The sequence below is a fragment of the Chinchilla lanigera genome, unplaced genomic scaffold (assembly GCF_000276665.1).
Source record: "Chinchilla lanigera isolate Chin_1 unplaced genomic scaffold, ChiLan1.0 scaffold00009, whole genome shotgun sequence".
Lineage (NCBI taxonomy): Eukaryota > Metazoa > Chordata > Mammalia > Rodentia > Chinchillidae > Chinchilla > Chinchilla lanigera.
This window is the reverse complement of record NW_004955410.1, coordinates 25827855-25852853: the sequence shown is the minus strand read 5'-3', so window position 1 is coordinate 25852853 and position 24999 is coordinate 25827855. Positions and strand designations below refer to the sequence as shown.

The 24999-nt window shown below is 39.5% G+C and overlaps 1 protein-coding gene and 1 long non-coding RNA gene across 7 annotated transcripts in view; one reads left to right on the top strand and one right to left on the bottom strand.

Moving 5' to 3' along the window:
* Ccdc126 (coiled-coil domain containing 126) overlaps nucleotides 1–24999 on the bottom strand; it is a 29720-nt gene that overhangs the window by 4175 nt on the left and 546 nt on the right. Inside the window, exons 1-3 of one of the 6 annotated variants that reach the window (XM_005377402.2) lie at nucleotides 24829–24999; nucleotides 12734–12836; nucleotides 8454–8832 (exon numbers count right to left, since the gene is read on the bottom strand). In XM_005377402.2, the coding sequence (XP_005377459.1) occupies nucleotides 8454–8691 (238 nt within the window). In that variant the 5' untranslated portion in view covers nucleotides 8692–8832; nucleotides 12734–12836; nucleotides 24829–24999. Of the gene's footprint in view, nucleotides 1–8453; nucleotides 8833–10369; nucleotides 10462–12733; nucleotides 12977–24828 lie in introns of those variants that run through there. The other 5 variants (XM_005377405.2, XM_013510697.1, XM_005377404.2 and 2 more) reach the window with 5 other exon arrangements.
* Nucleotides 10174–12726, top strand: LOC106147802. The gene is made up of 3 exons (XR_001232774.1): nucleotides 10174–10277; nucleotides 10419–11247; nucleotides 12208–12726. It is a non-coding gene; the product is annotated as an uncharacterized LOC106147802 (long non-coding RNA).

Genomic DNA, 24999 nt, shown 5'->3' with positions numbered 1-24999 from the left:
GTGTGAGTGCTGGGATTATGAGTGTGAGTACTACCCCCACCCTGCACTGGGTATAGGAGAGTGGGTAGCCTGCATACAATATGAGGGAAAGAGGCTTGCTGCTGCTCTTTTGCTCTTGTTGCTTTTGCTGTTTCCTGCCACCATGAACTGTTGCCCACTGAAATGGAGCCAGCCAAGTATGGACTGAAACCTCCACAAGCTAAATATTGTTTGGATTGCTGCGAGTTCGAGACCAGCCTGGGCTACAAAGTGAGCTCTATGCCAGCCTGAACTGCATAGCGCAACCCTGTCTTGCCAAAAAAACAAAAACAAAAACAAAAACAGAGAGTTAAATAAACCTTTCATTCTTTAATTTTGAGCGTCAAGTATTCTGTCTCAGCAATGAAAGAAAAGTAACCAAGACAGTACCACCAGACCCAGCTTTTAAAATGTTGTTAAATATTAACATCATTTCTTGTTAACTTTTATTTGTTGATACTTTTAAAATGTTAAATTCTATTTAATATTTTCTTACTGAGTTTGTCATCCATATTCAGCAAAAATACTACAGTTTTTTATTTCTTACATTGTTTTTGATTTGGTATCGTGAACTGAGAAGGTTCCCTCCTATTTTCTGGAAGACACTGCATAGAATTATGTTAATTCTTTAAATTTCTGATAGAATTCTTCAACAAAATCATCTGAGCCTAGTGATTTTGGCATGTGTGTGTCAGAGGAGTAGATTTTAAATTATAAATTCAATTTCCCTAACAGTTACAGCACTGAATAAAACACACAAAAAGGTTAGCATCAAATTACTCATCATTACAGACTAAGTAAAAGAAAAGCATAGTATTGAAAGGAAATTATTACTCATTCAGAGCACAACCTACGTGTAATACCATGGAAATATATCCACAGAAATTAAATAAAAACAAATAAATTACAAACTACTACGTATAGTACAATGCCTAACTCAAAATACAGCAAAGTGTTAGAATATACACATACACTGTCTTTTAGTAAACTATAAATGATTGGCTATCTTTGTAAGTAAAGTTTTAAAGGAAACAGTCATTCTCATTTATTACAACAGCTATTACATGAAAACCAAAGCTAGAAATATTTACTGTTTAGCCCTGTAAATGTCAATCCTTGATATACCCAAATTAACTGAGATTTTTACTTATATTACCTATTTCTGTAATATTCAAATACTTATAATAAACATATTTTTACAATCAGAAGTATGGTAAAAATACCCACATATAGATGAGGCTCATTCTTACTTTTAAAATCAAATGGTGTTGTGCAGGGAGAGGGGAGTGGTTGTTCTTTTTTTTTAAATCAAGTTTGGAAGCTAGGCATAGTGGCACATGCCTGTTATCCCAGCACTCTGGGAGGCTGAGGCAGTAGGATCACAAACTTGAGCCAAGCCTGAGGAACTTAGCAAAATCCTATCTCAAAATAAATAAATAAATAGATAGATAAATACACAAGCAAATATATAAATATTAAGAAGAAAAGGAAGACGGAGGGAGGGGGAAAGAAGGGAAGCGAGAGGAGGAAGAAGAAAAGGAGAAGAGAAGGAAAAGGAGGACGAGAAGAAGATTTAAAAGGTCCAGGGATGTAGTTCAACATGAAGGCCCTGGGTTCAACCTCCAGTACTAAGGGAAAAAAAAAGTTTGTAGCCAGGCACAGTGGTGATTGCCTGTAAATGCAGTTATTCAGGAAGTTGAGGCAAAGAGGATCACAAATTTAAGACTATCCTGAACAATTTAGCAAGGTCCTATTGAAAAATAAAAAAACAAAAGAGCTTGAAATGTAGCTCAGTGGTAGGGAGTCCTCGGGGTTTATGCCCAGGTATTGGGAAAAGAAAAATTTTATGTTTTGTTTTGGTTTTTTTTGAGACACGGTCTCAGTATGCAGTTCAGGCTGGCCTTGAACTCACTTTGTAGCCCAGGCTGGTCTCCTCGAACTCAAAGTTGCCAGATCCTCCTGCCTCAGCCTCCCAAGTGCTGGGATTATAGGTGTGCGCTACCACACCCAGCAGGAAAAGAAAAACACACAGAAGAGTTGGTCTCAGCACTCGCTGTGTAAACTTCTGTCTATTCCACCTCTGCCCCATCAGCTCTGGAGCCCAGGGGAGCCCCAGACAACCTCAAGGGCCTTGGGTGCTCTTCCCTGCCCCCACCCTGCACCCTCAGGGGAGCTAAAGAAACTCAGACAGCTTTAGGGGCCTCAGTGACTGCACACTTACCCCCCTAACACTGGTGTGGGAACCAGGCAGGGTAGCGGCAGTATATGGAGACATGGTGACCATGACCCAACCACTAGTACACCCCAGTGGAAACAGGGCTGAAACCTGGACAGCTTTGGGAACCCCTGAGTGGGAGCCAAGCTGAGCCACAGACAGCTGTGGGAGCATTGGGGATCGTACCCTGCCCGCATGCACACACCATTGAAGGAGTCACACCAAGCACTGGGGACCTTTGGGTCCTTGCCCCACTACTATGACATCATCCTGGGAGTGAGGCTGAGCTCCAGGGAACCTCTGCATCTCTGAAAATGACAAAATGAAGGAACAAAGTACAATCTCAGACCTCTACTGCACCTAGAACAAGTCCAGGAGATATTGACACAGATGAGCTTGTAAGTCATACACTTGAAATTCCTGAAATGATAGCAGCTGAAGTAAAGAAACAACTCCATCAGGCCATGGAAGACATCAGATCAGAAAAAATCTCTGAGGTAAAAAAAGAAATGACAACAATAATGAAAGAATTGCTTAGCACATCTAAAGAAGACTCAGAAAAAAATAGAGGAACATAGTAAATTAATCAAAACCTTGAATGAACAGTATAGGAAAGAACTGGAATGCATACAACAGATCTAGTCACCTAAATTTGATTCTTAAGAGTAAATGTGCTCCTGAACAAGGACTCAGAGAACACGAGAATACAGACTACACCCAAAGACTCAGAGGTCTACTTGACCGGGGTCACGAGAGCCCTTCGGAAGCTGGAAACCAGGAGGACCTTGTTCAATACCTGGGGAGACCCCCTGAAAGCCATTCTTCCCGACAGTTCAGGCAGTGGTGGAGGAGCATGTGGAGCTCCGGAGAGGTCTGTACGGAGATTCCTGCTGCCTGTGCTGACGGTTGGGGAGAAGATACTAAGTGGTTGTGGGATCCCAATGAGCTGGGAGGCTGGAGAGAAAAAGCTACAAAAAATGGCTTTTGCCCCAGATGGCTCGCTTCAGAGGTTAGTAAGAATTGCCTCCTTGGTATTCTACAGCCATGATGAGGCGGCGGCCAAGAAGAGAAAACAAAGAGACTGAGAAAAAGCAGCTGCTTTTGCTGCAGCACTAAGAGAAACAGACCCTAAGTCTGATTCTCGGGGGCCGAAGAAGAACTCGACAACTGCATTCATCTGCTACCACTGTTAAAAGCCAGGCCACTTCAGGAGGAACTGCCCTAAAGAAGCCGCCCAGGCCATGCCCTCCCTGCAAAGACGACCACTGGAGATCAGTCTGCCCTCTGAAGCGGAGGTCCCAGAGCTCAGACCCATGCTACCAGTTAGTCCAACAGGAATGAGGGGGCATGGGGAATACTCTGCCTTCTCCCTCTGGCCAGACCACCATCTCCACAGAGGAGCCCCGGGTAATCATGACTATAGAGGAAAAAGAAAACAGCCTGTTGCTAGACACAGGCGCAAGTCTCTCGGTCCTTCTTTTCAATCATGGCCTTCCTTCCAGCCGTCACACCTCAGTGAAAGGAGTCACTGGAGACGAGGTAATACGCTATTTTTGACAACCCTTAGGCTGTAACTACTTGTTAGATCCTTCTTGCGTATCTCTGTCTTTCTGAGAAACTACTTTGAAGATACCACCATGTATTAGAGCAGCCATTGATATTTTTCTACTAATCTGTCCATAACTCTGTAATGTTTGTATTGTTCCTATCCTATTTCGTAAATGGATGCATGTTTATTACTATGTGTTTCCTACAACAACCATTGAGAATAGTCAATGATTATTCAATTGGTCACTCATGTATAGCTCTATTTATTTTCTTTAGAAACCACTTCAAAGATACCAAAATATAGTATAACAACCATTGATAATTTCCTACCACTTTTGTCTGTAACTCACTATTATTTGTCTATTTGTTTTCCTGAGAAACTATCTTGAAGGTAACAATATGTAAAACAACAAGCACTGATAATTTCCTACCACTTTGTCTGTAATTCGGTAAGCACCCCCCATTACTATGTTATCCTTCTTTTACTCTTTTAAATTAAAAAAAAAAAAAAGAGTAATGCAAAGCAACACTTCTCACTTCAAAAAAACCATCATAAAGGAGACAATAAAAAATACAAAGTGTCCCAGGTATGGATGGTACATGGAACACAGGCTTTTGACCTGTGCTGCCCCTGGACGTCTCATTAGACACTACAGTATTTCTTTCTCTTTTCATTTTTTTAAAGCATAAATCCATAAAGTAAAATATATAACAAGAAAGGAGACAACAACAAAACTTGAGAAGCTGGAAAATAGATGAATAGTAACTGACTTTGCAGATCAAAACGGCTGAATTTTTTTTTTTTTTTTTTTTTTTTCTGGTACCGGGAATCAAACTTACGACCTTGCACTTGCCAGGCAGGCACTGTGCCACTGAGCTAAATCCCCAGCCCCCAAAAGGCTGAATTTTAAATAAATAGGAAAAGCTAAGAAGCAATTCAGTCTTTTCCATTGAACCTCACCCCCAAAATGTCCAGGAATCTTACTTACATCAAATATTACTGAAAATAGGGTTAAAGAAGGGCTAAAAAAACAGGACAGGGTGAAAATTTATTTATGGAACTATTTGATCCCTAAAGTCTCTACATCTCTCCAAAACCTCCCCAACAGCAGATCTATGATGTATTTTCTATGATGTATTTTGTGAAATGTGTAAAGCAGTTGACAAAACCACAGTAATACACTACAAACTAGGGGAATACACAGTTTACATAGCGAGTGCTGAGACCAACCCTCCCGTATGTTTTCCTCTACTCAGATCCTACCACAGTTACAGGCCTACACGCCCCAGCCTGGCGAGTACTTCTCTGGGATATATCTGAGCAGCTCAAGAGGGAAGACCTAAATACCCTGGTATTAGAGATAATCCTAAAGAAACAAAATTTCCTGACGCAGTAGTTCCCTTTATCCCTAAGTGATTAGTTCCAAGCCCCCAGTGAATTCCTCAAATCATGAATAGTTTATATTAACAAGGTGACTTAGAGTGGGCCCCTAGATATGTTGTGTGAATGACATAACTCAGGATGAGGCTGGCTATCACAACCCTGTGATGAAAGGGTTGGGGATGATTTTCAGCTGACCCCCAGGGAGAGGAGCGTGACTGGAGACTGAGTTCACCTATGTGGTCAATGACTCAACCATGCCTTCATAATGAAACCCCAATAAATACTGTGCATACTGAAGTTTGAGTAAGCTTTTCTAGTCAGCAGTACTCTGCATATTATCACACACCAAAGTCCCAGGAAGGTTATGTGTCCCACCTCTGCAAGGACAGGACAATAGAAACTGCATTTGGAATCTTCCCAGACCTTGCCCTACATGTGTCTCCCTTTGGCTGATTCTTTGTGTTATAATAACACTATAATAGTAAGTACAGAACTTTCAATGAGTTCTGTAAGTTCTAACAAATTATCGAACCTGAGGAAATGGGGACTCCCAAATTTGTAGCCAGCTGGTCAGAGTAAGGGCAACCTGGGGAGGTACAACCTATTGGCTGGTGTCTAAAGAGACAGCAGTCAGGTGGAAGACTGTGCCCTTAAGCTGTGCAGTCTAGCCTAACTCCAGCTAGGCAGCAGTCATTTCAAAGCAAATGAAGCACATAAGAAAAACTTACATCCAAACTGAGTGAACTAGAAGACTTGAACGATTTGTCTCCTCAGCCATTGTCAACAAGTCTGAGAAGTTGCAGGAACACGCAGGTGGAGACTCAAGGCCCAGCTTTTCTCCAATTTTATAAAAAGGGATGAGCATTATGAGACAGAGCTCCATGCTCCCCTGTGCCACTGGTCAGAGCCATTTTTAATACTAAGGATCTGCTTAATGAAGTTACAGCCAGATCATCCTGTAGTGGGTATCATGTACCAACTCAGCACTTCTCATTAACTTTTACAGTGCCCCACTCTTTAAATATGAGCAAAAGGCTAAGGATCACCACACATATTTGGAAGAAACATAAAAACACTCCACGTACACTACCACTAAAAGCACGAAGATATAAAAGAGACAGAAACTGAGATTGAAGGAATTCTTAGAAGACTTCACAGGGAGACGGAAAATAAACCTAAATAAATCTCTCAAAAAATAAAGTAAGGGGCTGGGGATTTATCTCAGCAGCATAGCGCCTGCCTGACAAGCACAAGGTCAGGAGTTCGATTCCCCGTACCAGAAAAAAAAACCAAAAAAAAATTAAATAAATAAATAAAGTAAAAAAGGCAGAGAGATGGAAAATAACAGTATAAAAGGGAAAATTACAGTACAAATTCAGGGAGCCCAAACACCAGTAACAGAATTCCACAAAGAGAAAATAAAAGGAAGAAGTCAAATAAATAAATAATTTTAGAAAATATCTCCAAATTAACCAAGCATTGTGGCACACACCTGTAATACCATCATGCTAGGAGGCAAAGGCAAGTTTGAACTCAGTCTGGGCAACATAGTGAGATCATGTTTCAAAACTAAAAATATAAAGTACAGAGCTAAAAATATGGCTCAGTGTAAAGATCCTGGGTTCAATCCCTACTACCAAAAGAATTTTTCTGAGTATCAAAATTAAATGACATAACCTTCAGGATTTTAAAGTACAAACTGAAGTGCCATCACAAGTGTCAAAATGACCCACACCCAGGCACATCATTGAGAAATTTCAGAACAATCTGGCACAAAGATCTAACAAGCTTCCAAAAAATAAGTTAAACACACAGAGTAAAGAATTAGAGTATGATTATATTCTAAAAAAATAAAAGCTAGAGGAGGAAAAACAAAGCAAAACAGAATAAAGCCTTTAAAATCTCAAGGACTATTATTTGTAATCTAAGATTCTATACTAACCAAACTTTCAAGTAAGCAGCTGGGCATGGTGGCACACGCCTGTAATCCCAGCACTCGGGAGGCTGAGGCAGGAGGACTGTGCAAGTTCGAGACCAGCCTGGGCTACAAAGTGAGCTCAAGGCCAGCCTGAACTGCATAGTGAGACCCTGTCTCAAAAAGACAAAAAAAAAACTTTCAAGTAAGCATGAGGAACGCAGGGGAAAAGTCCTTTTCAGATATGCAAGAAATTCAAAACTTTACCTCTGGGAACCTAGAGAAGATCTGTTCCCCTAGAACCAGAGGATAAATAATGAAGAAGCAGTCACAAAATTCTCGGAAATCAGAGATCCAACACAAAAGAAGAGTAAGGGAGCCAGGGACCGTGGTGCACGCCTGTTATCCCAGCATCTGAGAGGCTGAGGCAGGAGATCCTCACAAGTTCAAGAATAACCTGGACTATATAATGAGTACACAGCCAGCCTGAACTACACAGCGAGAACCTGTCTCAAAGCAAACAAATAAACAAACTATTTAAAAAGAGAGACAAAGAAGGGAGCAAGGGAATCCCCAAGAGGATGAAGATTGAGATCCTTGAACAATTCACTGCTGCGAGCCTAGACAGCAAAGGGTTTAGGCCACAGCGTATCAGAAAGCTCCAGGAAAGAGTTCTATAAAATAAAGTAATAAAATATCTTATATGTCTGAATATATGAGGAAGATATTTAAGTAACTATGAGGAGATGGTGTTATTCCCACCATCTAATATAAACCAATATAAAATGGTTTATATTGAGACAGTCAGGAAAATTTAACTATAAACTACATACAAAAATAGCATCATGAGCCAGGTGTGATGGGGCATGCACCCCTGTAATCCCAGCACTTGAAAGGCTAAGGCAGGAGAGTCACTACGAATTTGAGGCCAACCCTAGTTACATAGTGAGTTTAAGGCCAGCCTGAACTGCATAGTGAGACCCTGTCTCAAAAAAAAAGCATCATGTTACACAGAAAAAGAGCATTTAAAATACATACATACACACACATATATATATACACTTTTTGTACATATATTTTTAAAGAGATAAATTCACTACTGAAAAGTCACAATTTCTACAGTGTACTTTATTCTTCAACAATTTAGATAAAATAAATGTTGCAGAATGTTAATAATTATTAAATCTGAGTAATGAATAGATGAGTATCATATTTCTATTTTTGAGCAAAATTAAAAGCATTTATCGTAAAAAGTTAAGAAAAAATGTCTCTGTAAAGATCCATACATGAAGTAGAGTTCAATCTCTGTGACTATTTTTAAATGAACATAAGTGAAAGAGAAGAAGACCAGGAATATTCTATGGTTATCTTACCATATCCTGCCATAGAAGCACCATTCTCAACAGCCACTGTGTTCTTGTTTTCCTCTGCAAGAGCTTTAACGTATCTTTTGCTTAAATCTAGTATTTGCTCACGTAACTTGACACTGCTTTGATGTCTTGGCTGCTGAAAAGTATAGTGCAGTAACATCACTCCCCAAATGAGTCCAAACACAAGCAACAACAAACTCAATTTCTGGGACATATTTTTTCTTGAGATTGTAAAAAACATTTCTGATGAAGTAAACAGACTTGATTGTGAAGTGGTAACTGGAGACAAGCCCCCAAACAAAACTTCTGAAGGAAAAAAGAAAAAACTTCTCTAATATATATTCTTCATCTTCAGCAAGGTTGTTCCACTCTTATATTAACTCTGTAAAATTGAGAAGAAAAAAGATAGTTAGTCCTAACCTGTATTGGTAACAGAATAATGATAAAAAAGAGATTCTATAGTTTTGATTTGGAATGGTATTATCATCGTTGACAACTTTCTCTACTGCTAGTAGAGGCTTTTGTTTTTTATCAGTTTTATTCATGTAAGTTTTCAAAATTTTAGATATAGAAATGTCAATTCATTGCAAATATCTGAAAAAAATGTCACCATGGTGATTTCTTCTCATTTTAACTAAAATCACAGACACAGAATAGATGTACAGGAACTCTCAATCTGTTCAAACATATCTCTAACCTAAACACCTAAAGCTATTCCTGTAAAACAAAAAGTGAATGCCAAAATAAAAGTCAGAAATAAGGAAGGATAAAACAGATTAGAAAATCAAAATGCCTAACAAGAATTTCCACAAGACAAGTAAAGTACCAGCATGTGACAATGTCACTATAAGACATTACCAACAGAAATGAGGTAATCCCAGAAAACATCCAACCTATGATGAAAAATAAGTTACTGTTTTTAAGTTAATCTTATAAAATGATACTAGGTATAATAGTGATTATTTAATGATGTCTTAGAACAGGTTAAGATACTTTTTCTATATTTCTACATGTACAACTTCACATTTTAAGTGGAAAAAGTATGCATTTTGGATAATGTAAGGAAAAGATTTAAAGATTATACTTCAACAATGTGTGTGCACACACATCTGTGTGGTGTGTGGTGCTGGACACTAAAACCAGGACCTCCTTAACACTACGCAAGCTCTCTACCACTGAGCTATACTCCTAGCCCTTGAAAGTAATGTTTAGTTGTATACAAAATATCAAAATACAGAAGACATACAAAAATTCTCTATTAGATGTGTGAATTAAAGCACGTGGAAGTGGGGAAATTTGCAGCCCTGCCAATTCACCTATCTTGCTCAGAAAACTCCTGTTCTGCTACCTGGTCACCCTGTAGTACTTAATACACCTCTAATGAAATTCTGCAGCTCCAGGATCGAACATGAATCCATTCTGGTTGAAGGGTACTATCCTGCCAAACTCACCAAAAGCATAACTATACCACTAATGAGTATGTTACTGTCATAAACAATATGTGTACTGCAAATCAGAAATTAACTCCTTTTCAAATCTCCTTCTACTTATTTCTTAACGTTCACAGAACAAAAAAAAAAAAAATTTCACAGAACAAGCTCCTTTGGATCTTACTTTAAAATACCATTACTATCAATACTGAATTATTAAGCCTTGCTTTATTATTTGTTTGGACTTTTGTTTTCCTTTGTTTTTTTTGAGACAGGGTCTCCCTATGTAGTTCAGACTGGCCTGGAACTCACAGCAATCCTCCTGCCTCAGCCTCCCAAGCGCTAAGATTACAGGCGTGAGCCACCACGGCAAACTTTGCTTCATTACCAAAAGGAGGTAACATCTTTTCTATAGAGATTTTACATCTGAGCTCAGAAAAGAGATTACAGATTTCCAAGCAAAAATTTTTAAATGTGTTGCATATTTACATTGAATTTATTCTTCATAAATCTTTATTGGATCTTCTTTGTCTTCAAGTGTTACTCCTATCCTAGCGCCTAGGGAAAGGATCAACTGGGAACCTGTCCTGAAGCAGTCTCAACAGGATTGGCTCTAAAGTTGGCATGACTACAAAGCCAGATAAGTGACATCACTAAGAATGGAGAACATAGCCTCCAGGTATTTTTGGTCCCCTTATATAAATTATTTTATCCTCGCAGCACCTACATTAATACATTCTCAAATAACAGGTAAGAAAACTGAGGTGAAGAGACGTTAACTAACTTGCCCAATGTCATACAACTGCATAGTGGTAAAGATAGGATTCAACCTCTGGCTCTTAATCACTGCCCCTGTATAGCAAAAACAGTAAGGCAGCAGCCGCAGAGACTGCAATGGCGAACTGAGCTCTTGTTCTGTACCTAAGTTTAGGTGACTACTTCACAAGGGTTATTTCGTTTAATACTTGCAGTAACCCCACAAGGAATATACTATTATTTTCACATTAAAAATGATCAAATTAAGATTTAGAGAAATTAACCTGCCTATGCTTTTTATCAATGCCTACTGATTTTAGTTGCCTAAGGTCTGGGAAGAGCTAAAAATCCAAAAGTTCAGAATCTATCTCTGTTCAGGGGTTTGTCATTACTTTTAGAAATTACTTAACATAATGGCTGTCCACTGACAATGAAAGGGTTAAATCACGGCCCCCCAACAGTAGAACTCCATGAAAGCCATTTAAAGCCATTCCAGAATTGGAACTAACTAGACCTCCCTAGTAGAGGTCATAATACAGCAATACTGATCAAAACTTCACAAGATAAAAATGTAATTTCTCCCTTGAGTCCTGGCCAGTCCTCTCTAAAAGGTAAGTATGTACAGACCTGCTTATCACCTCCTTATCTAAAGCTTAAATGCCTCCTGTAAACCAGGGGAAATGATCTTGTCGAAATGCAACTATAAACATAATTTTAAACATAATGGGTGCTCCAGGAAGGTCTACAAGGTTCTAGGTGATCCTGAAAAAAAATACATTCTTTAATCACATTTGCTGCATAGACCCTTTTTCTACATCCTCAAACTCTTATGAAGACCCCAATCTCTAACCCGAGAGTGTGAGTACCCTCTTGGAAACTCAGCTGTCCTCCTTGACAGTGTACTCTGGCATGAATAAACTCATCTTTACTCTCATCCTTGCTTGGGTAAATTCTTTTTACTGCCCATGTCACCAACCCTCCCTCTCCAACCCTCGCTCTCAAAGAGCACTCAAACCCAGTTCTATTAGGTTTTTCTAAGCTTCAAAAATAGAAAATCCCAAGGGCCTTAGACAGAACAGGAGATTCACTAGGGAGTGGGAAAATAGTATTGAGATAATCAAACAATAGGAACCTCATCTATAAGAGGTCAAGTCCTTACAAATAGGCACAAGCTTAAGAATAGCAGGTTGCGGGGCTGGGGATTTAGCTCAGCGGCACAGCGCCTGCCTGGCAAGCGCAACATCGTGAGTTTGATTCCTGGTACTGGAGAAAAAAAACAAAACAAAACAAAACAAAAAAAAGAGTAGCAGGTTGCTAACCACCATGTATGTGTACTTTAAGAGTAAATAGTGGCAAAAAAAAAAAAAAAGAGTAAATAGTAGCAGCAACACAAGACAAAAAAGACACACTGGTAGTACACAGGGCAGGAGCACAGCTGGTTGAAGATGTAAGCCCAAAATAATAAAACCCAAGAAACAGGGAGGTCTCATAAATCTAATGACTCCCAATATGAGGGGCCAAAGATGTCAGCTGCAAACTTTTTAAATGAAGAGCTCTTTATTGGTCTATAGGATTATATACTAAGGTCTGACTGTACCATCAACCAAAAAGAAGCACCAACAAAATACACCTTCATGAATGGAAGATCTTTCCAGCCTGGTCTGCTCAGCACTGCCGCACTGCCCTCAACAAAATGAAAGTAGTGCAGACAACCAACTCAGAGAGAAGTCAGGAAATTCTACAGGACTATGATAAGCAATGTATGGCTTTCAACTTGCTGGTGTTTGTTATATAATTTGTTATAGTGCTAAAAAGTAAAATATTTAATACGAAAAGGGTTTGTCTCTGGGAATATCAAAGTTATGAGAAACGAAGTATTTTGTCCCATTCTGCACTAGAGAATTCCTAAAGGACACCAAGGAATCAGGTACATGTGGGGACTAGCACAAAGACAGCACATCCTAGACTAAAGTTAAAAAGATTATGTTTGACAAAGGGCTGAGAAGTTCACCTCCGAGGATTCCAGTTTGTTTCCAGAAGCAATTCCAAACCAGGCTAGCAGAGGTTATTAGAATTTCTAAAAGGACAAAATTTTACCTTTGGTTTCTTCTGGGGGAATGGTCCACATTACAATCACCTGGAGAAACTTTATGTAAAGCTCAGTGCCAAGTCACACCCCATTCCAATTAAATTAGAACGCCTGGAGAGAGAAGCAAGGAATTTGGTTTGTGGTTGTTGTCCTTGTTGTTTTAAATCCTAGCTTATTCCTTGATGGGTAAAAGGACTGGAGGAGTGCTGACCACATCTCAAACTTCCTCATGAAGCAACAATGACAGCTGCAGTTAGAGTGTCTAAATTCAAAGTCATAAGTCAGCTCATCAGGTGTCACACAGAATTCCTGCCACTTATGCTTTCCAATAATGACCTTGAAAGGAAAGGGGTGGGGCTGGGGATTTAGCTCAGCAGCACAGCGCCTGCCAGGCAAGCGCAAAATCGTGAGTTCAATTCCCGGTACCGGAAAAAAAAAAAAAAAAAGAAAGGAAAGGGGTGAGTGGGATAGAAACCAGGTGGCCTTCGCCAGAACCCAAGTCATTACTGCCATGGTAGACAGGGCTCCATTTTTACTAGGCACACATGAAGGTGGAATGAAGAGAAAGCAATTGCCATTGGTATCACTTTAATCCCCACCATCAATATGAATACACTGTTCTGTTCTCAGAGAATATAATCTCATACCGGAAGAAAGAAAAGCAAGAGGGAGACATGTTTGAATTCTTTGGCAAGTAAGGTAGTTTACTTACATACTTTTACTGATTAGAAAGAGAAATGATTCTAAGCCTCAATTGTTAGGGGGAAAAAAGAAAAAGGAGGGTTCGATATCTCTTTTTTCTGTGTAATGTTTAAAGATGCAAATAACAGAAGAACTTGCACTTTAGGAACCCCAGGGGCTGGGGATTTAGCTCGGCAGCACAGCGCCTGCCTGGCAAGTGCAAGGTTGTGAGTTCGATTCCCAGTACTGGAAAAAAAAAACCCAAACCCCACCACCGCAGCCCAGTTTTCTTTGTTTCAAGTACTGGTCCAACCCATGGAAGGCAACCTAGGTCAAAATCAAAGGCTGTGCATGTGCAAGGCCCTGGGTTCTCGGAAACACACACGCACAAACACACAGAGACAAAACAAACAAGAAGAAGTCCTGGGTTCCATCTCTAACACCACTAAAAAAAATTGAGGATTTAAATATTTTGTCAGTGAGGAAAAATGCTCAAGTCACTAATCATTAAGGAAATGCAAATTAAAGCTGTTATGAAATATCACTTTACACCCAGAAGACTATTATCAAAAATAAACCAAACAAAATCCAACATCACTTATAATAAAAACTCAGAAGAAAATAATTATAGCAGACCTTATCTTAATCTTATTAAAGATTTATAACAAATCTCTTGCAAACGTGATTATGAATTAGGGGAAAACTGAAACCTTTCCCGGAACAAGACAAGGATGTCCACTATCACCAATCCTGTTCAATATAGTACTCAAATACATTAGTCAAAGCAATCAAGCAAGAGAGAGAGAGAAAGGGAATACATATAGAAAAGGAAGGAGTAAAATTATCATTTGCAGATGACATGCTTCTTTACACAGAACTTCCCCTAAAAGACAGGATTAACAAACTAACAAATGTAGCGAGGCAACAGGGTACAAAATCAACACGCAAACATCAATAGTATTGCTATACACCAGTAATGAACCCACCAAGAAAGAAATTAGGAAAACAATACCATTCACCATGACATCAAGAATAGCTACTTAGAATTAACCAGACCAAGGAAATAAAAATGTTCTATAAAATATCTGTTCTCACAGAACAAAAGGCAATCCTAAAATTTATATGGAGCCTGAAGACACAGAGTAGCAAAAGCCATCCTAAATAACAAGAGCAAAGCAACAGGCACCACAATCCCAGATTTCAAGTTACATTACAAAGCTAGAGTAATAAAAATAGTATGGTACAGGCACAAAAACAGACATGTGGATCAGTGGAACAAAATAGAGGATGCAGCACTCTGATCTTTGAAAAAAGGGGTCAAAAGCATTCATGGGCAGAAAGAAAGCCTGTTTATTAAATGGTGCTGGAAAAAAAACTAGCTATCCACATGCAGACTATTGAATCTACACAATTATCCCTCTTTGCACCAAAATAAAATCAAAATAGATCAAACCTAAATATTAAAACAGAAACAACTGCTGGAAGAAGATAAAATAGGTAAACTGTTGAAGATACACCCACAGGTAAGGACTTTATTTTAAAAACCCAATTGCACAAGAAATAACATCAACAAATAGGATTACATCCAATTAAAAAGCTCCTGAACACACAACAAAGGAAGAGTTAAGGGACAACCTAGAGAACGGGGAAAAATTTTTTGCAACATATCCCTCAGACAGGGGATTAGTATGTAGAATATATATAGAACTCAAAAAATCAGACCCCAAAAAATAAAATATCCTTTCAAAAAACAGACAACTGAAATAGATACTTCTTAGAAGAAGAAATACAAATGGCCAGTAAATACATGAAAAAAACGTTCATCTCTGTAATACCACCACTTGGGAGGCTAAGACAGGAGGAGCACCATAAGTTCAAGGCCAGCCTGGGTTACACAGTGAGTTCAAGGTCAACCTAAACTACATAGCAAGACCCTGTCTCTATTAAAGAAAAAAAAGTTCATCTCTGGTAATTAGAGAAATGCTAATTAAAACAACACTGAGTTTCCATCTTACTCCAGAAACAATGGCTACCATCAAGATATGAACCAATAATAAGGGCTGGCAAGGCAAGGGAAGGTGGGGTTCTATACTGTTGATGGTAATGTAACCTAGCACAACCTCTATAGAAATCAGTATGGAGATTCTTCAAAAACTAAAATTAGAAATTCCATTTGACCAGCTACTCCCCTTCTATGTATCTTCCTGAAAGAGTTTAAAGACATATTATGGTAATATATACATATCTATGTTTATAGCAGCACAACTCATAACAGCTGAATCTTGGAAGCTATCTAAAGGTCCATCAATAGATTAATGGATAAAGAAAATGTGGCATTAATTCACAGTGGAGTACTACTCTGCTATAAAGAAGGATAAACTTGAGTCATCTGAAGGAAAATGGATGCACCTTCAGACGATGCTGATAAATTAAATACATCAGACATATAAGTTCAAATATCGCATAGCTTCTTTTATGAGAAACCCAAGGAATAAATAATTTAAAGAGCAAAATAGAAGACAAACAATAGGAAACAGGGAGATAGATCTTTGGCAAATGAGAATGTGCTACATACAAGTACAAACTCCTCAGAATAAATATGATCAGTATACACTGCAAACGTGTTTGTTTTGGTTTTTGGGGGGTTGTCTTTTTGAGACAGGGTCTCGCTATGTAGTTCAGGCTGGCCTTGAGCTCACTTTGTAGCCCAGGCTGGCCTTGAACTCCAATGATCCTCCCACCTCAGTATCCCAAGTGCTGGGATTACAGGTGTGCACCACCACGCCCAGCTACTGCAAACATGTTCTAGTAAAATAAAATTTTTAAATGTTGGCAAGAAACAGAAAAATTTAAAATTCTTCTGCACTTCTGGTGAAAAGGTAAAATTATGCAGCAACTGTGAAAAACAATATGGCAGTCCCTCAAAAACTCAGAGTTAGGGATAGGGGTGTAGCCCAGAAAAATCAGTGCTTAGCACACATAAAACTTTGGCTTCAATCCCCAATACAAACATACAAACAAATAAGCCAAAAAATCTTAAACACAGAATTACAATATAATCCAGAATTCCACTTCTGAGTATATACACAAAAGAACTGAGAGGAAAAAAAAAGATGGAAAGCAGAGACTAAAGAAGTATTTGTACATCGGTGCACACTCCAGCATTACTTACAGTAGTTAAAAAGGTGGCGACAACCCAAGTGTCCATCAACAGATCAGAGAATAAATGAAATGTGGCATGATTGCATATTCCTGTACGTAGCTGCTCGGAAGGCTAAGGCACAAGGATAAAAAGCTAGAGACCAGTCTGGGCAATTTAGCAAAAACCTGTCTCAAAACAAAAAAAAGGGGGGGCTGAGGATATAGTTCAGTAGCAGAGCATCCTTTAGCAAAGCACCTCTGGGTCTGGTCTCCACCACCACCAAAAAAAACCCACACAAACAAAAAACGCATTTTGGGCCAGACATGGTGGCACACACCTGTAATCCCAGTGCTCAGGAGGCTGAAGCAATAGGAATGTAAGTTCAGGGCTGGGGATTTAGCTCAGCGGCAAAAGCGCCTGCCTGGCAAGCGCAAGGTCGTGGGTTCGGTTCCCGGTACCGGAGAAAAACCAAAAAAAAAAAAAAAAGGAATATAAGTTCAAGCCCAGCTTGGGCAACTCAAGGATACCCTGTCTCAAATTTTTAAAAACTTTAAAAGGGGGAGGGGGCTGGAAACACAGATTGGTGTGAAAGCCCTGGGATCAATCCCTGGTACTACAAATAATAATAATAACAACAACAGCAGCAGCAGCAGCAACGTTCTCATTCTATCCCATCTCTACCAAGGTATACTTGTTATGGTTTGTGTCTAGGTGGCCCCCAAGCCTCGCGCAGTCATAGAGCTTTTGCAGAGGTGGCTGGACATGGAGTGCGTGATGCTAGGATTAAGGTTGTGTGTGGTTACTAAATCAGTCCACTGACTGGTTTAGCATCACCCTAATCCTGGTAGTCTGGAGAAGATAAAAGGGACACAAACACAGTTAACCCCCCTTGTTTCTTTTGCTATCTTCCACAGCTATGAACTGTTGCCCCTCTGCAATGTGCCACCCTCCCTTGGAACCAATCAATTACGAACTGGGCTAACTAAACCTTTCCCCCTTTAACTTTGGGTGTTGGCTATTTTGTCTTAGCAATGACAGAAAAGTAACTAAGACAATACTCTTATCATTTTCCATATGAAATTATAAAATCTTTAATGTTTTTCCTTGATACTGAGGTTTGAACCCAGGGCACTGTACCTTCTAGGCAATGTTCTACCACTGAGGCAGCCCCTAGCCTGCTCAAAATCTTAAGAAGCAAATTATTTTATTTCCCTAAGGCCTGATGTCCTCACTTTTAGAATGGGGACAGCAACACTATCTAAAACTGATGAAGATTAAGTGATACCTCAGGCAAGGCTGGGGCTATAACTCAGGGGTAGAGTGCTTGCTTAGCATGCACAAGTCCCTGAGTAAGCTCTCTAGTACTTCAAAAATGAACAAATAAATAAGACCTCACACTACTTAATGAATATTAACTTTTATTACTAGTATCAGCTACTTATGCAACAATGCTGCTAGTGAGCTAAAATAAACCTTTACTCCTTTAAAAAATGCTACTAACTCTTAACAACCCGAGCAATTTGAGTTAACACAGGGCATGTATTAACAGACCCAAATAAAACTCTCTGACTGGCGCTCAGGGGCTAAATTTCTACTCAGAATTGGTGGAAAAGAAATGTTTCATTTCATGAAAGGCGCTCAAATGAAGACATATTTGCTCTGAAGAATTATTTCGTCCTGATGGATGTAACAGCCTACTGTTGATGAGAATAGTTCATCTTCCAAACCGCCTAAAAAGACACAATATATCTGTTTAAATGCTACATCAGCTAGAAAGATTTCAAAAACTTCATTGCTTTATTTAGGACACTCTGATCTTCTAACCCCCACACCACATTACTTTGTATCAACTGGTTTTACACATCATGTTGTCCAATCATGTGTTGGAGACCTGTGTCCTTGATTGTCTCACATCTCTTAAAAGCAAGAACAACATGCTTTACACTACTGCCACATCCCCATAGAACCTGGCAAATAACCAGCAGTCACAGTGAAATGCCTTCCTTTATTTTTAAACATATCTCTGAGCCTACTGCCACTTTCTCAAAACAGTAACGTGACATTCCTGCAATGTCTTTTGGGGATAGAAGGATAGAAGACGGGAATTTGGAGGTAAAATAAAGTACCTTTAATTATCCACTTGTGGGCTGGAAGAACTTGAGAAGAGATCAAATTCTAACATTTCAAGATGAACAAACTTAAGAGATGACTTGCCTAAAATGAGACAACCAATCAGTGGTACCAACTGTACTGGTCCACAACATGGGTCCTGACCACTCTTTAGTTTTCTCCCTACACCATACCAGCTCCTTAACCTCCACTGGAAAGACTGTGTTTGTAAATACTGAATGAATTACAATATTAAGCTTTTTCTTTTTCACTTTAAAAGAATAAATATGGCTAGAAAACAGTAAAGGCAATTTAGGGCAAAGATCTCAAAATCCTGAAGGTGTATAACTTGGACTAGTCATTCATTTATCAGGTTGGTCCTTTAAAGTTTGCAAAACACTTTATTCATATAAATCAAAAGTACAAGAAGGATTTAAGAATAGGCTTTATACCTCAGTTTTTACACAGGCAAGAACTAGAATACAAAAATATTAATTAAAAAAAATAAATACAAGGCCTTCTGGAGCTACAGACATTCACCATAATCAACACCTGGTTCTCCCAAAATAAGACCTAGTCAGAAAATAATCAGCTTTGAAAACTAGAGATCAAAAATGCTAGCTCCAAGCAGCCTATCATTGTCTTACATACTGACACTACTCTCTTGCTCAGCGGCTACTCTACAAGGCAGGTAAGGCAGGTAAAGCTGACTGGGTTTTTTTATTTTTAGTTTTCAAGGTTATTGTCCAGCTAGGTCTTATTTTCAGGGAAAAGGGGTACAGAAAAAAGAATTTGGAGGAAAATGCACAAAGGCCCAGGCTTTACTAATACATGTGATCAAAGTATGCAAGAGATTTGTGTCAGGTAGGTTGGCACAGGCTTGTAATCCCAGCCCTTAGGAGGCTGAGGCAGAAGTACTGTTGCAAGTTTGAGGCCAGCCTGTGCTACATAGTGAGTTCAAGGCCAGCCTGAACTATAGAGAGACCCTGTCTCAAAAAACCAAAGGAGGGAAAAAAGAACTTTGTTTATTCATTCATAATATTTATTAAGGTACTTACTATGTGTCAGGAACAGGAGATATGAAAGGTGACACAAAATAAGATTGCTATTCTCCTAGAGATTCTGCCTGCTTTAGTACAAGTAGGAAAATTACTAACGAAACAAGCTAATGTCAGTTTATGCTGAACTGAGTGGAAGAATATTAACAAAGTGATAGGTGAGGAAGTCTACATGAGGCGTGGGGTCAAAGAAGGGGTTCTGAGGAGATAATACTGATCTGAGGTAGTACAAAGTCTGCTTCCAATTTCCTTCCAATCATTAGCATTCTTTTTTCTGACCAGAATCTTGGGAGCAGGGAGTAAATTCCTCATTCTTATCCTTGGTACAAATAAGAATGAGAGGACTCTCAACCCCCAGCATGAAATGGCCTAGTCTAGAGAAATCATCCAAAATGAACAGCAGGAAATCCACAAGCAAAGCCTTGAGGTCCCCTTCTTAGGAAAACGGCAGTTACACTGTTTGGAAATGTCTGAGACAGTAACGATGTGGGGGGGTCTTTACAGAAAAACATATTCTTAATGCTGTTTTCTAACATGAAAGGAGTATATGAAGCATTTTAAGTGCACTATTTCAAATTAAAATATTCCTTGTTAAGGAACACAGACATAGAACAACAAACACAGATAAATGTTTTCCTAAATTATTGTATGACAAGTCTTTTTGGTCTTTTTTTTTTTTTTTTTTTTTTTTTTTTTTTTCTCCAGTACCGGGAACCGAACTCACGACCTTGCGCTTGCCAGGCAGGCGCTTTGCCGCTGAGCTAAATCCCCAGCCCCTGTATGACAAGTCTTAACGTCTCCACTCCAACTTATGAGGTCTTTGGAGAAAAGTACTATTCAAAGCTGTATCACATGACTTGCCAAATAGCACATGTTATGGTTTGTGTCTGGGTGTCCCCCCAAAGACTCATGCGGCCATGGGGCAGGCTTTTAGAGTTTGATTGATTATGGGTGTGAGAGCTGCACCCGCCCTGGGGTGGATAGTTTGCATATGTAAGGGAGAGCAAGAGGCTGCTTATGGCCATTCCTCCCTTTTAGTGGTTGTTGCTGTTGCTGTGTTCTGCCGCCATGAGCTGTTGCCCTCTGCCATGTGCCACTCTGCCTTGTAACCTGCCAAGTATGGACTGAAACCTCCACAAACTGTGAGCTAAATAAACCTATCCTTCCTTAATTTTGGGCGTCAGGTATTTTGTCCCAGCAATGAGAGGAAAGTAACCAAGACAGCACATATGTAAATAACTGATATTTAACCATTTCTCAGTGGTTTCTTCCTACCCAGAAACCTAAGGATAAATACATTAGAGAAGAGACAAAGAATCATCAAATATTTAAACCAGAATGCTTTCCTTCTAAGAACAAGGAAAGTGAAGCACAAAAAGGATTAATGACAAATGACGAACAAATGGGGAATTAGGCACCCAAACTCTCAACCTCAGACCCTGTTTTTCAAAAGCAGGGAACAAACATCAATGTAGTTTACAACTAGCATGTTTCAAAAATCAAGACAAATAGAAACTATCAGAATAGACTGTACACACTACAGATTTTGTTCTGTGAAATTTCTCTCAGTTTACCTATTTTTACATATACAAGTATACATAATTATGTAACTATAGTCTTGAGATAAAAAGATCTCTTGCCATAGGTCTCAGTAAGAAGGGTTTAAAACACTACATTTCATGCTGCCTGTCATTAAGTACCTCCTTGAATTTTTTATGCAATCATTGTAACAGCTACATTAAAAACATTAACAGATGGCTAATCCTACCTTAAAAATCTCTCATTCAGATCCTATTTTTGCATTTATTTAGTGCTGTGCTTTTTGTGCCACTATGACTTACAGCTAAAAAGTTATCTATCGGGGCTGGGGATTTAGCTCAGCGGCAAAGCACTTGCCTGGCAAGCACAAGGTCGTGAGTTCGGTTCCCGGTACCGGAGAAAAACCAGAAAACCAAAAAATAAAAAAAAAAATTAAAAAAAAAAGTTATCTATCAACAATGGCAGCAACTATTAAGCAGTAAGCAGAGCAACTCTCGCTCAGCCAAAGATTAGGGCCTTGATAATCACCACTTCTTAGACTCCAAAGGACTGACAGCTAGAGAGGCATATGTTTCTCAGAAAAAGTCAGAAGGAGCTGGGCATCATGGTGTGCACCTGTAATCCCAGCTTTCTAGGAGGCTGAGGCAGGAGGATCACAAATTCAAGCCCAGCCTGGCCAACTTGGCCACTTAGCAAGACCCTGAATCAAAAAGAAAAAAAAGGCAGAGGGGATATAGTTCAGTGCTAGGAATGCAGTTCAAAAGTAAAGTGGTTGACTAGTACCCTAGAGGCACTAGTTCAATCCCCACTATTGGAAAATGAGGGAAGACAGGAGAAGGAAGAAAGAGAAGGAGGTAATAAGGAGGGGGAAACACCGAAGTCTGAGAAGCAGCGTTCTCTCCAAAAAAGGACTCAGAAACCCTCTACAGACTTGTTCCAGAAATGTAATTTCAGGGGGAAAGGTCCATTCCTAAAATATTTTCTCTACATAATATTGCCTAAGGCTAGTACCTGGAAAAAGAAATTTAACGTAGGACACAGGCATGCACTTCATAATTAGATCTAAGATTTAAAATGCACTGCTTGGGGATATAGTTACTGGGTTTAATCCACAGCACTAAGAAATAAAAAATAAAAAACAAAAATCACTGCCTTGGGCTAAGGATATAGCTCAGCAGCACAAGTGCCTGCCTGGCAAGTGCAAGGTCCTGCGTTCCATTCCTGGTACTCAAAACAAAAAACAAAAAAACAAAAACCCACTGCCTTGAGAGAAGCTATAGTAGAATTCCTGCTAAGATACACAAATATCAATCTCAAAAAAAAAAAGATCATTTTTAGATGGGATCTTTGGGTGAGGGAGAAGATAATTGCACAGAAAGTTACAAAAATAGAAAAAAGAAAAAGGGTAAAGTAGGAATAAAAATAGAAAATGTTACAGCACAAGGAAAACTATTTAAGTGCTGTGCTACAGAAAGAGTCAAATCTAAAATATGTTCTGCAGTATTAGCTACTTCAGTCACATAGTCTGACTTGCCCATGGCTTCAGCCAATCATGAGGCGCACCACATGCCCCCACCTCCCCTTCCACAGTAACTAGACTGGCATCAGGCACCACTGCCAGCAGCCACCTACAAAAAGAGGCCCCACAGAAACCAGGGTTGGCAGAAGACGCTGAAGAGAATCCACAATGAGAAACAATGAACCCGGGTTAGGGGACTGGCAAACTAAGGTTAGAAAGAAGCAAGCACAATAGATAGAGACTCTGAAAAGAGAACCAGTAAAGAGAAAAGAGAGCTAAGCAGGTCAAAAATGCAGAGAAAACATATGCAGCTCCTGAGAAAGGGGGATGAACTGGTAGAGATTCTGATTTTTGGAGTTTTCTAGTTCTTTCATGTGTGTTCCCTTCCTCAAAGTGGTCTAAGAGAACTATATGACCTGGAGAAGAAAAAACTCTTAGACACAAATAGGGGACTAAAACGGTCTACATCAATTTTTTCCCCTTGTTTAAAAGAACCTTTAAAACCCCTTAGCATTGGGGCTGGGGATTTAGCTCAGCGGCAAAAGCACCTGCCTGGCAAGCGCAAGGTCGTGAGTTCGGTTCCTGGTACCGGAGAAAAACCAAAACCAAGGAAAAAAAAAAAAAACCCTTAGCATTGAAGGTCTGAGCTAGAAGAGTCCTTGGAATCAGAACAACTCAGTATTTTACAGATAAGGATATGGAGGACCACAATGTAACCTAAGGATACACAGATAGAAACAAAGCTATCTGGACAAGGGAAGGTCTTATATTTCCATAGTCATCGCTCCTTGTCCTACAGTGGACTAAACAACAGAAACACAGAAACCTCTTCCTACAAATGAGTATTTTTGCACGTTTTAAAGTGAATCAGAAATACTTATATTCATATATATGAATTCTATAATTTAAATAAGTTTTCCACTTATTTACTCTCAGGCTCTCTGTTATCCTTATAAGATACATCCATTAGATCTCTCCTTATCTTCTTGATATAAATGTCTTTCAAAGTCACCTATCACTGAAGAAATTGTACAATCTGTCAGGCCCACTGGCCTCTTCCTCTTACAACTGTACATTTAAAAGCAGCATTTACTCAGAACATGTTATTTCATACATTACACAATAGTATCTGAACTCCAAATAGTACAGTACAGCCATTTGAAGTGAAAAGTAAATTTCAATTGAGGGGCATAAAGATTTCTCCCTAAGGTGGGGGGGTGGGGGGAATCATCACCAATGTCAATAAAATCGAGGAGAAAACAGTGTGAGAATAATTGAAGCTGAAGTGAGATTAATGTGCATTTTTTTCAAGTCATTCCTTACCAAATCTACTGAACGCACTCAACGCGCCTGAGAACAAAAACTGCAACTTGTAAACACAATTCCCGAGGGAGTAAAAATTATGAAACAGTCCGAAAGTGTAGTGGAACACAGGAAAAAGTTGACATTAGGTAAAGACAAAGATGGTGAAGCCCCTGACGGGTCTGCAGACCACTTAGATACACACAGCACAGTTAAGCTCCTAGAAGAATCCTCACAGGACGCAGCTGGGGGTGGGGAGGTAAGTCCTTGTACAGTGTCGCTGGAGCTGATCCCCAGAAAAGCAGAGTCATCAATTTCCTAGGAACATTCTCAGCCATCTTAAAACAGCGGAAATTAAGAAGACGGCATATTTTAAGAAATTATTTACTTAGGTGAACAAAGTATAAAAGAAAAAAACACACAACTTGGGGTGCTAATGATTAAACAAAACAAAGTATGAGTCCCAAGTCCACAGAACACTTCAGTCCTGGTTAACGGAAACATAACATTCCAAGGATCTTCTCAACAAATGAAGAAATCAATGGTGCAATCTGTATTTCTTAATTCTGACAGCTTAAAGCTCTGTGTTCTTATCCCCATCTGATGGATGAGGAAACTCAGGCTCAGAGCGTTTAATTAATCAAGATCACAAAACCAGGCGGCGACAGGGTCAGGGCTCGAACCCCGGCTGCCTGACCACTCTTCCAGCGGCCACCGCCAACAAACGACAGAGCAGTTTAAGTTCATCCTTACCGGTCACCGGGGGATAAATTCTGAAAGGGAGTTTTTAAAGGGCATCTATTTGACTTCCTTTCTCTCCTAAAGTAGAACGAAACTGAGCTGTCAAAACAACACGGAGCGAGCGCGGGTGCCGCGGCGCTCTGCATCCCCGCAGCTCGGACGAGCCGCCCCGCTCGGCTCCCG